We start from the raw sequence: 12,869 nt of genomic DNA on the forward strand, positions 1-12,869 counted from the left end.
GCCAATCACAACGCACTGGATAGCTGGCCAATCAGAGCACACCTCACTTTTCAGACCGATGAGCTTTGTAAAAATCGATGCGTTTCAGAAAGGCAGGGCAGAGAGGACCAACAATGTGCGGTATGTGGAAAATAATGTGTTTTTTTAACCTTAAACCGCATAAACACATTGCATTACACCAAATACATAACATAATGTTGTTTTTAGCAATGTCATATGACCCCTTTAAATAAACTATTGATGGTGTGCAGTAGGGCTGTGCGATATGGACAAAAAAAACTTAACGCGATTTCTTGATCAATTTTGCGATTTCGATTTTAATCACGATTTTGACACACAGACATGCTTTACAGTCATAACGTATACAGCCTATGTGTATGTGGTGCAGAAGCAGCATGGACTCATTTTGCTTTCGCACAGGACGTGTTTGTAGTCCGCTCCTGATCCGTGGCTGTTTACCACAAACACAACATTTATCCATTATTTTGATTTCAAATCCAAACGTTGTTTCTGAAAATGCTTTTTCAGCATTGTGATTCTCTTTTATCACAGTACAGTAATACAATCTTTCATAGACATATATTCACGTTTAAACTCGATAAATATAACTTTGTTTAACTACCACCACTAGAGTGCCATCTATTATTGCGTTGTTTATCTAAAAGTGCAATTTTCCTTGTTTTAAATCTAGCCAAAAAGCCATGTGTTGACTGTGAAACAGTAGACTTTAATTATATGCATTTATGGTGTAATTACTAAATTTCCGTGTCAATCCATGTTAATTTTTACCACGAATAATGCTAGACTCCGTGCGGAAACGATCGCAGCATGACTGCTGCAGATGCACCGCTCCTGGAGCACACTGCCGGACTGCAATCGCATGCAGTGTGAACGCTCTGATCCGTTAACAAGGGTGTGGAAATAACTTCGGATAAAAGTTACATGGTAGTTTGCTGTGAAGAGGTTACCAACCCTGAACTTTCACATGTTGTTTTCATTGCAGATCTAAACTGTAAAATTGAAACAAAAATAAATATTTCAGATATGTTCATTTTTAATTAGCCTGGCGACCTGACAGAAGTCTTTATCTGCTTTCAGTTTTTTTTTTATTTTTTATTCTTATAAACCTCCACTCTTGGCTCTGTCTACCCGAATTACTGTGGTAATTATGTATTAAAAATTAACTTTGCCGCAGATGTCAAATCAATAAGAAATAGCAGCTTGGTTTATTACAAATTCTTTTACTTATCTCAGTGTTTTCCACAGGTCTAAAATATACTTGTGGTGGTAGGCTATATGATGGAAAAGGCTGGCATTACTTGCTGGCACAAAAATGGTCTGGCTACTACATGGGACAAATAACATGATCTGTAACACTATATTGATTTAGTGAATAATTCTATTAAACTTTGCTTCTATTAATATATATATTATATTTATATTATTATATTAATATTTAATTTATTTCACAATAATGAGTCACATGACCAACCTGAGCCCAACCTGCGTATGGAACTGTTTCGTCCTCGCGTGAAATTCCTGATGGCTTGTATTTCTGTTGAAATGACTGGAATTTGCCTGCGAAATTTCACCAGACAGTGGTAAATGTGACCGCACCAAATTTCTTGCAACATTTCAAACCAAATTGTTTGCTCTTAACTGCTTCTTTTCCTAAAGTCAACATAAGTGCTTCATCAGCCATGATTTTTGTTGCTCATTAGTTTCTAATTCCTTTGTTGATCGTAGTATATCATTTAGTAAACTAATCCAGCTGTCAGAAGATTTCCCTAGGTAATTGTATGAATACGAATGCCCTGCCTTTGCCATCAATGAACTGCCATTACAGATAGCATTTGGGTGTCCATTTCTATGGCATCTCATGCTGAATAGCAGCTTGGATGATTAGAAATCTGAACTGTTAGACCTTAGTTAGTTATTTAACCCTCTGCAGTTAAGAGTTGGGTAACCCCTGTCATGGATGGATGGATTTATCAAACACTTTAAGGACAAGTCAAAGACTTTAGAATACCCAAGACGTGTCACTCGTATAGTTTTAAATGGGGAAAAATGCAATGCTCAATATGGCCGCTCTATCGAACGAAGCCCCGCCTTCTGCGCAAAAGAGCCAATCGCTAATCAGTAAAGTCATCGCGTCACTGCAGCTGCCGTTAGAAGTCCCGGTTTCTATAGAAACAGTCAGCGTTCTGAGACGTGCGCTTAGGACTGCGCATACGCACTGGCTGGTCTAGCCTAAGAAATAAGCTTTTTATAACGCTAATTGAGCAAAATAAACAACATTTATGATACCGTTGTTGTCAGATTTCATTGGTGATTTCAAATATGAAATTTAATCGTAAGCTTAGTGAACAGTTTTGGAGAATTTGATGTTTCCCCATTCAAAGAGATAGGAGCTGCACTTGCATGCCCGAGAGGCGTTTCAAAGATGGCTGCCGAGTGACATGACTTGCCTTAAAGGGACTTTGGACAAGTCCAGGTGCAGCCATTAGTTATAACTAAACAGTATAGCATATTAAACTCCCTTCTAGATTAACTCTACTCCTTTTAAGCTATGTGGATTGAATGCAGAAAAAAGTGTCTTAACTACTTAAACTACTTTTTTTTTTTTTGTGATAAAAAACTGGTTGTGCATTTCTCATATTTCTGTGCCACTTTGGCTTGAACTGGTTTAATGAATCAATTGAAGTTTCCAGTAGAAAAGATGCGTAAAAGTACTGGGTTCAGTGGCTGGTTACTAGATCTTGGAAAACCTGCCATACGAGATCCCCTCCCCCACACTCCCTAAAACCACTCACTGCCTTTGCTAATGAAAGAAAAGAGCTTTGTGTGATCTTCAAAGTCTTTTATGTAAGCTCAATCACAGGAAAGTGTCTACTCACTTTATTTAAATATATACAGGTGCATCTCAATAAATTAGAATGTCGTGGAAAAGTTCATTTATTTCAGTAATTCAACTCAAATTGTGAAATTCCACGACATTCTAATTTATTGAGATGCACCTGTATACATTTACACCAATACCTCTATGTGATTAAATACAAGGCAGTTTATTAAAGTTAAAATGTTCAGGCAAACTACACTGTTTTGTTCAGCGTTCCCCTTAGTTTTGCTTTGAAAAGAGGAAATGAGTGTCCCACAGAGAGGCCTGTAGTTTCCGTAAGCAAGAGATCACTGTTGATATGCACTGTAAGCATTGTGAATGAGTTTATACTTGTGAAACATGAGTTTTTTCGGGTTAAGGCCCATTCACACTAAAGACGATAACTATAAAGATAACGATAAAGATATAGTTCTAAAAACGCGGATGATTTCGTTTCGAAACTAGATGCAAAAGCGCCTGTTTGGAAATATTTTGGATTTTGAAAAGCCTGTTGACTTTTGCCGTTTATCTAAGGTGATTTTGGAAGTTTTTTTAAACATCCGTTTCTTATTTAATTGGTTCCACATTGTTTGCTGATTTTTACTTTATTTAAACTTGGTGTCATTTATTTATTTTATTTGACATCAAGGTGTATGCCGTGCCTCCAAGCTTTCTTACTCGTTTTGCTAATAAACGCTAAAGTGAGTTTGACGTTGTATTTTGTTGTTGCCTTCAAGCAATTGATGCCTAACTGCCGCTAATTCAAAAGTGAAAGTAAAACGCGCACGAAAGCGAGGAAAAGAGGGAAAATTCAAACGAACTAAAAACGAACAATTGCTTTACGCCGAATAGGGAAAAGAGGGAAAATTTCAAATGAACTAAAAACGAACAATTGCTTTACTCCGAATTGCCGCTATTTTAAAGTGAAAGTAAAATGGGCACACCGCTTTTACAAGCTATTTAAAAGCGAAGGAAAGCGAGGAAAAGAGGGAACGACCCGCCCCCGCGGTGATACCGGTATTACCGGTGTTGTCACACGTCGATTAACCGGTGGGAAAATTTCCTCACCGTCACAACCCTAGTTCTCAATATTAAAGAATAGCAGAGTCCACACCACAGCTATAACGATAAAGACAAAGAGAAACTATATCGTTGTAATCACTTTTAAAAATATTTTTCTCCAGCTGATGAACGATAAAAAATTGACAGCAAATCAGAATCCATCCTGCTGTAACGAGCTCAAGAATTTAAAGTGGCAGATGTGCGTGCGCTTAGAATAAACAGACGATATTGTTTGCTGGTGTGGATGCTAATATTGTTATCGTTATAGTTATCGTTCTTGGTGTGAATGGGGCTTTAGGTTCATAGTATACATTTACAGTATTTTTGGTATTAACTTATGGGAAAATGTTAACCACTTTGATTCTTTATTTCTGCTGGTGATTTTGTATTTTTGGAGGTGTCACCAAGACCTACACAATTGTACATTTACATGAAAAGGCCTAAAACTGATTATCAACAAAACAGTTTTCACTGTTTTTATGTCAGCAGTTAGCATGGATGTCATTGCTTCTGCGATATAACCATCACAAGGATTAGGAGCCAGTTTGTGGTTCAAAGTACATTTTCTATTGTCACTGTGAAATGGTAGATGTTGGTTTGCTGGCACAGATGACCGAATAAACACTAATCTACTGCTGCACCTTGTGTCTTCTCAATACCTCTTTGTTTAGCAGACTCTCTAGCATGATGGTTGCTTGGCGACTGCTGTAGAAATGTGTTCACTCTAAAACTAACTCTTTTGAACCGCCACCTGCTAAGTTGTGTATCTTGTTGTCAAAGTTGAAATATTTGTGAGCCACCTAGTTGATTTTTTGAATACCATAAACAATTTAGCACTGCCTCAATACTCTTCCTTTTTTTTTTTTTTTGTCTGTCTTGAAGGGGCAAAAAAGAACATGTTATAGTTGTTACTGCAGACTCTACATGCAGTCATGTCACTAAGCTGGATATATTGGATGCTATTGTCCACAGGGTGTGCCGTGTAACTCCCAACTTTTCCTTAACTGATAAGATTCATGCTTTATTGGCTCAATATAACTTAGTCAGCTATGTTCATTTTTAATAGTGTTTTAATTAGATGTCGACCGATTGATCGATTTTGCCGATTAATCGCCCGGATAGTCGATTGCCAGAACTATTGGCAAAAATCCCTCTCGATTAGTTTTTCTGGGATGCGTCCGTTGCTGGAACGGCTGAAGTCTCCGCTGTCAAGTATGTTTGCTGTCAAGGCTGAGAGCTATCGGTATTGGTGAAATGCAATCGGTTGACCTAGTTTTAATTTAATTGTAATTTGCTTGCGCTAAAATCTCATCTAGTAAACTTGAGCAGTATTGTGCATCACTGAATTGATCTAAAGGATCTGCTCTTTTTGAGAGGCATAGCTTTCATCATTTTCATGCTTTTGTAATTGTCATGCAATCCTGTTGTCATCTGTTGGTGTTCATCGATATGTGATGCTGTTTTTCAGGTGGTATGGCCAAGAAAAGGACTATAATGTCCTAGTGATGGACCTGCTGGGGCCAAGTCTGGAGGATCTCTTTAACTTCTGTTCCCGCAGATTCACAATGAAAACTGTCCTAATGCTTGCAGATCAGGTAATGAATGGTTAACTCGGGCTTTTAATAGCAAACATTTAATGGTGCTGTGGCACGATCTTAACCTGGTTGTTCTGCTTCTACAGATGATCAGCAGAATCGAGTATGTGCACACAAAAAATTTCATCCACAGAGATATCAAGCCAGACAACTTTTTAATGGGTATTGGCCGTCACTGTAATAAGGTAAACTTTCACCATTTCCCTATTTATGTGAGAAAGAGAGTCAATTTAAAGATTTAAAAGTGACATGGAGGATTGACTGCGAATAAGACTGCAGATCACTAAGGTTTCCTGCTACATTGAGACTTTCTCATGGACAGACACTGGCTTGAGAGCCTGTGATAGTTCTGTTTGATGTTGCTCTGCTGATTCGGGATGGTTGAGTTCTACAAAGAATGTTTGGTGGGAAATCATAGGAGCAGAGAATTAAAACCGCATTGAGTCCTTAGACACAATGTTTACAGCTTAACTTATCAATGGTTCGAGTATCACTTGACGGTTGGGCTGTGGACATATGTGGACATGGATTGTATGTCTTTCATTCCTCAAATGGAACTTGTGCGTGATATGTGACTTGTGGTTGTGTGTTGTTTTTTTTAAATTTTTTTTATTTTTATTTTTTATTTCTCCCTTCGATTAAGAGCCATTGAAGTGCTTTGCACTCTTTTATTTCTCTCTATTCAAATGTACAGAAGTTGCCTGATTTGTATTTTGTTTCAGATAACTCGTAATTTTGAGCCCTTGCAGACAGGCAACATTTGGCCAATTTAAAGCATCATGTGCAAAATAAAACCATGACCTACAAGTGCAAGCTCTGATGGTCGTCTAACAGTTCAGATCAGTTTCCACTACAAATTCTGGTACTTTTTGGTACTTCAGTGAAGCCTGTATTACCATTTTTGGCAGTGCTGTCTGGAATATATGTTTACCATTGTGTGTCTGTGTGAATGCCAGCCTCAAGCTTTTATTTTGATACATACACATGAAATTGTCACCTTTTTCACTAAAACTATGGATGCACACGCTCTGCTTTTGGATGTGTAGCTGTCGACATCCACCCTGGAAAAAAATCGTAGTTAAGAAGTGAAGCGAGAAGATCTGATTTAGCTATTGCTTTGCAAACCCACTCTCTTTCAGTGAGGAATTAAAAGGCCTTTTCTCTCGCATTATTCATTGCTCTCTGCTTGCATCTCTCATATGATCATTACCACTCTTAATCCAGCCCCCAGTAAAACATTTTTCAAGATTAACAATCTTAACTTGGAGAAAGAGTAAAGCATGTGAATGTCTTGACCATGAATGGTGGAGGCCAACAGGTGACATCAGTTCCACATGAGAGTCAGTTTAAAAATGGAAGTTTTTGAGAAGCCATTGTTTATGCTTTATGCAGTATTTTCCTAGATTTACTTAGAAAGTTCAGGTCCAGATATTCCTTCATTTTACAGCGTACTTCAAGTCTGACATATTCTCATCAGACAGTCCCCCACTCTTCTGTCACATTGCGGATAACCGTACTCAGCTCGGCACCATTGTTAACTAATAGCTTGTTTTGTTGCTTTACCCTGGGCTGCTATATTGAAGTTTCCAATGTCACTTCCACCGAAGTTGTCCCATCTTGTCGTTTGTAACTAAACTCAAACTGTTTTTGCAATAACATGCAGGTTAAGTCATGCACCTCTTGAACTGCATGCTTTTTTGTTTTGTTCTTCAGAGCTTCATCCCTACCTGATTTGGCCTCTCTACACGCCAAAGTATTCTAGCCTCTTCCTTACTGTAGGTGGTCCAGTGATCTGTCAAACACGAAATGCAATATTTATCCTTCACAGGACTTTTAAAGGGGTGGGGCTGAGTTTTGGTTGGTTGCATTTGTTCTTAAAGCGTCTCATGCCTAATATTAAAACAAGTGCCCATTGTAGTGAATGGCCTTTAGAGTTTGCCCTTATTAAAGGGTTAGTTCACCCAAACATTTAAATTAGCCCATAAATTACTCACCCTGAAGTCATCCTAGGTGTATATGACTTTCTTCTTTCAGACGAATCCAGTCGGAGTTATATTAAAAATTGTCTTTGATCTTTCAAGCTCTATCGTTGTACTCAGCGGGTGTTGCAGTGCTTTGGTTCAAATGACGTGAAATAAAAAGCACCCTTTCACAAAAAAAAGTGTCTCACATGGTTCCGGGGGGTGAACAAAGGCCTCCTGTAGCGAATCGATACGTTTTTGTAAGAAAAATATCCATATTCAAAACGTAATAATCACTTGAATCTAGCTTGCGCCAGCAGTTGTACACAGAAGCAGTTGTCTCCTCTTGGCTTATATCGAAATCCTCCGACATTCTTCTTTAATTAGAAGTACAAAACGAGGATTTGTAGTGACCGTTGTTTTGATCTCTCCGTGTGCGTCACTTCTGAGCCGCGCATGCGCAAAGCTGACCTCATACGTCATTCCCCCGGAACTGCTTCCGTTTAAAACAGTGAGCGCAAGCTAGATTCAAGTGATTATTACGTTTTGAATATGGATATTTTTCTTACAAAAACGCATCGATTCGCTACAGGAGGCCTTTGTTCACCCCCCAGAGCCGTGTGAGACACTTTTTTTTGTGGAAGGGTGCTTTTTATTTCACGTCATTTGAACCGAAGCACTGCAACACCCGCTGAGTACAACGATAGAGCTTGAAAGATCAAAGACAATTTTTAATATAACTCCGACTGGATTCGTCTGAAAGAAGAAAGTCATATACACCTAGTATTACTTCAGGGTGAGTAATTTATGGGCTAATTTAAATGTTTGGGTGAACTAACCCTTTAACCCTAGTTGTGCCATGTCTCGTTCGCCCCATGCTAAGGTGGGCTTAGCTGTTAAATGCTGTATGGCACAGCTAGTGTTAAATGCTGCTGAATGTTTATGGATAAAGTCTTGGCAAAGTCAAAAAAGAGAATCAGGCTTGGGAACAATTAGTGTAGATGAGAGGAAGATCACTGGGTTGGGTGGCCAGAGGTGCCATGTACAGTTTGCCTCTATGGCTCAAGAACTGATGAGGGCCCTGCATTATATGGTCTGAAAAAACAACTATCAGCTAGTATCTGAGCCTGGGCTTTTGGGAAGACGTCTGCCATTAGCAGAGCCTCCTCTGAGTTTGAGCTAGGACGCTTGCTGGTGGATGAAGGATTGCCTTAGGCTTTCTCTTCCCCACCCTCTGCTCCTCCTCGCGTTCTTTTTCTGAGCCTTGGTGTTGCCTGTCTGCGCTGGCCGTCTCCGGTTGTCAGCAATACTGTTTGATGCACTGCACCCTCTATTGTCTGTTCAGTGTTTAGAATCTCCAGTGGGGAAGAGGAAAAGAAGCTTGGCTGTTAGTTCTTCTCAGGACCCATCTTTCTCAGGATTAAACCAGGTCTGAAACCACAACCACCTCCTAATAATCGCCCAAAATTCTTTTGATTTGATGATTTTATTTTATTTATTTTTGCCTTTTGGAGTTCTTTTTCAATTTTGATTTTCAACAATAACCATTAGCGTTTGTTGGCATTAAACCAGACACACATGCTAAACAGCACTAGAGATTTAACTCCTAATCCAGATTGAAGGGATCTCTGTACAGGCGGGTGAAGGACTTCGGGAAGAAGTAGCTGATTGTTCTCAGTCCTAGTCAGTTCTAAAATTATTCTGTCATAACATACCATTTTAATTTGTATTTTTTTTTTTTTTACTTTATTTTCGATGCTAGAATTGACTTATTTGATGTATGAGAATTCACTGCTTTCCATTTAAAGAGTTGTTGCAGATAGACAAAGCCCAGTGCTCTACTCTGATTTTTAATAAAGGACTTTTTGACAGAATAATTTGATTGGCCTAGTTTCACTGCATTGGGTGCTTGTTTTTGTTGCAGAACGCATCTTTCAGTTTGTCAGCAGAACTTTGTGTCACCGAGGTTTGTTTTCCCCGAACCAGCCACCTAACTTTGGAACATGCCATCAGAATGTTGCTAGCCTGCAAGTAATTGCACAACAAGCCACGTGAAAATTGTGGCCTGGTATTGACCGGGTTGACCTTTTAAACACTTGGTATTTAAACTGTTGCTTAAATTGTTGCATGTTCTTGTAGTGTTGTTGAGAGATGTGCTCCTCTTTATTTAAATGTTCAGTTCAGCTAAATAAAATAAGATATAACATTTGGTACTCAGCTCCTGAAGCCAAAGATTGTTGGCATCACAGCTATTTGTAGTCATCTTCAGAGCAAAATAGGAAAATAGGAAAATATTAAATGTTTGTGTGGGTTTTTTCAGTGGTGGCCAAGTACTTGTACCTCCGGCTATTTCAGAGGAGAAAGGGCGCTTACATAATTTGAAAATGTTTAAATCAGTTTGGCCAGAAAACCACTTCTTATTTAATGCTTCCTCTTTATCATTAAAGAGCAGGTCATATGGTTCATGAGCAGGTTTTTGAAAAATATCTCTCTTGCAGTTTATAACGTAGCTATGCTTAAATGAAAACAGTCTGCAAAGTTGTTAATCAAAAAAAGTGCATGATAAATAAAGATATTGTCTCTCAAAAGAGAGAGTCGATTCTGAATCGCCTTAATGAGTCGTCATTCAGGAACAAACTTTTTAGCGCTGTCCCGCAATTGTATCAACTAAATGGCTTAATCGCTCAAGAGCTACATTATCTTTCTCAACAAGGAGCTGATAACATCGTTGTTTCTAGAGGAATTAAAGCCACAGCTTCACTGTTAATAGAGAAAGGCGGCAAAACAGTTGTAATTCATACATACACAGCCCCTCTCTCTCTCTCATAAATGAACACTTGATGAATTACACTTTAACGAGAATAGAATATTGAAGTGGAGATCGCTAAACTGCAAGCTTAAACTAAAACCGGTGTTTTCAGAAAGCAAGCGCGTTTATCCACAGTGGAGAGAGCATTTAGCAGTCCGAACCACAACCTGTAAGTGCGATTGATACGTTATGTGTACATTTTGAATTGAGTGCTCAAAATATCAAGTTTTTTTGCTAATATGTGATGTATACATAGTGCAGCTTTAGGTTTCCAGGTAAAGCACGATATTACTGTCTTACATTGTGAAATTGCTGTTTATTTTGCTGCACCTGCAGTTATAGGGTTAATGCGGGGGGAGAGACGAGCGAGTTAGTTAGGCTGGTGCGCCTCTGATAGAGCTGTTCTGCGTTCTGATTAAAAGTTAAGACACAGCGTCTTTTGTCTGTCGTTCTTCAAACATTACAGTAGACATATTTTGGTTTACAAACTGTATTGTTTCATCAGTTAGTCACGTTAGCACTCGGCTAACGTATCCACCATTATTGTTTTAAGTGTTAAACTTTAGCTGTGGGCACGATTCGCTTTCATAAGTGTTTTTGTATTTTATGCCATTATTTTAAAAACGGATTGGAGCACTATATTATTGTTTTATGTAAAGGTGCTTTGTCAATGGCCAGCTGACCAATCAGAGCAGAGTAGGCTTATGGAAGGGAGGGGTTTGCTCCGAACTTGCTTGGAACGAATCGTTTCGAAATCATTGGCAAATGACTCTAATATTAAATGTATATTCTGAGAAAATTACAATGTTTTCTGGCCTTAGATGCATTTAAACCTGTTGTAGAGGACTCCAACACAATATTAGGACACTTTAAAATACCATATGACCTGCTCTTTAAAGATTGTGGGTTCTTGATACATTTAAGTCTAAGCTGTTTTCCAATGATGGATGCTCTTTAAAGGTGTCTTTGCTGCAGTGTGTTGTTTTCCAGGGTTTTGTTTTTACACACATTAAAAGAGAAGTTATTGAGCAAGAGGTAAATCATACAATTTTTGTGAATTTCTAGTAAGCTTTGGTTGTAGCTTTTTCTCCTGACTTGACCTCCTAATAGAAGTGGAATTGCATGGTTGGCGTAACTAATTGTCTTGACAAGAGGGAAATATGTTTCAAATCCCTGGTTGAGTCAAGCAAACAGTGGCGCGGCTGAGTGGATACGTTACAATATGGCTGCTGCCTCAGTGAAAAACCAGTTGGGTGAGGCGCTTTTGCTGGGCTGAGTCCTGTAGGTGTGTGTGTGGGACACAGGATCTGAGTGGCTTTCCACTAATGAGAATGATATTTTGGTGTGTTTCCTTTCCCAGTAAGCTTCATTTTTGACTCTGACCCCATCGCTTCATTGATTACAGCCGCTGGATGTATAGTTATTGTTCTGAGGTCCAGGTAATAGGTCAGACAGCTCACAGGAGGAAGTTGGAAGAAAATGAAAAATGAATTTGTGGACTGAAGTGTGTGTGTGTGTGTGTGTGTGTGTGTGTGTTTCTTGTTTATAGTCAGTTCTAAAAATGAAATGTCTGTGTTTGTGCTTCTCTTTTCAATTTATTTGTATAGTTGTTCCTCATCGACTTTGGTCTGGCCAAGAAATACCGAGACAACAGGACACGACAGCACATACCCTACAGAGAAGACAAAAATCTCACAGGCACAGCTCGCTATGCCAGTATCAACGCACACTTGGGCATCGAGCAGAGGTGAGCACTCCTGCTCAAATTATTTATTACATTTTTGCCCATTGTGCTCCAATCCATGTTGCAAATTTCAGACAAATTATTCTGTTCGTAGTATTTGTAATGGTTTGAAAAAATATTTTGACAGTTCAAAAGAACACCATTTTTGCTGTTGAAATTAAAGTGGAAATTGTTTGTAAAATTATAAATTTATTTTCACTTAATTTAATGCACACGTGCGGAATAAGTGTTAATTTCTAAAGGGGTCATATGATGCGATTTCAAGTTTTCCTTTCTCTTTGGCGTGTTACAAGCTGTTCGTGAATCGATAAGATCCCTATAGTTGCAAAGACTAAAGTCTCAAACCCAAAGAGATATTCTTTATGAAAGTTAAGACTCGTCCACGCCCTCTTAAAACGCCTTGTTTAAACACGCCCCCCCCACATGTCTACGTCACTGTGTGGGAAGATTTGCATAACACCGCCCAAATGTATACGCAAAGAAAGAAGGCGTAACTTTGATTATCACTGTAGTATTGTTGTTGCCGCCGCCATGTCGTGGAGATGCTCTGTGTTTCGCTGTGAAAGCGAAACTACTTTGTTTGGTCTTCCAAAAGAGGACACAACTAGAAATCAGTGGTTAAGTTTTATTTACAACACTTCCAGAACAGTTTAAACCAAATATTTAGATGTGTGCAATGCATTTTACGGAGGACGAGGACCATTTCCTGGGAGAGTAGCCTACAATGCCGGTGTTCCGGTGAATTCAGTTCCCCTGTTTCCTCTTCGGCGTGCATGCTGACCCTATACAGTCTATGATGCTGACTCACAGCCTGTAAGTA

The 12,869-nt window shown here is 38.9% G+C and overlaps 1 protein-coding gene across 5 annotated transcripts in view; it reads left to right on the forward strand.

The window, feature by feature from the left end:
* Positions 1-12,869, forward strand: part of LOC107680342 (casein kinase I) — a 29,119-nt gene that overhangs the window by 2,730 nt on the left and 13,520 nt on the right. For 4 of the 5 annotated variants that reach the window (XM_016476195.1, XM_016476197.1, XM_016476196.1 and 1 more), the window contains exons 3-6: positions 5,409-5,535; positions 5,622-5,720; positions 8,842-8,925; positions 11,913-12,052. In XM_016476195.1, the coding sequence (XP_016331681.1) occupies positions 5,409-5,535; positions 5,622-5,720; positions 8,842-8,925; positions 11,913-12,052 (450 nt within the window). The remainder of the gene's footprint in view (positions 1-5,408; positions 5,536-5,621; positions 5,721-8,841; positions 8,926-11,912; positions 12,053-12,869) is intronic. The other variant, XM_016476200.1, reaches the window with a different exon arrangement.

The sequence above is a fragment of the Sinocyclocheilus anshuiensis genome, unplaced genomic scaffold (assembly GCF_001515605.1).
Source record: "Sinocyclocheilus anshuiensis isolate Anshui unplaced genomic scaffold, SAMN03320099.WGS_v1.1 scaffold1442, whole genome shotgun sequence".
NCBI classification, from domain to species: domain Eukaryota; kingdom Metazoa; phylum Chordata; class Actinopteri; order Cypriniformes; family Cyprinidae; genus Sinocyclocheilus; species Sinocyclocheilus anshuiensis.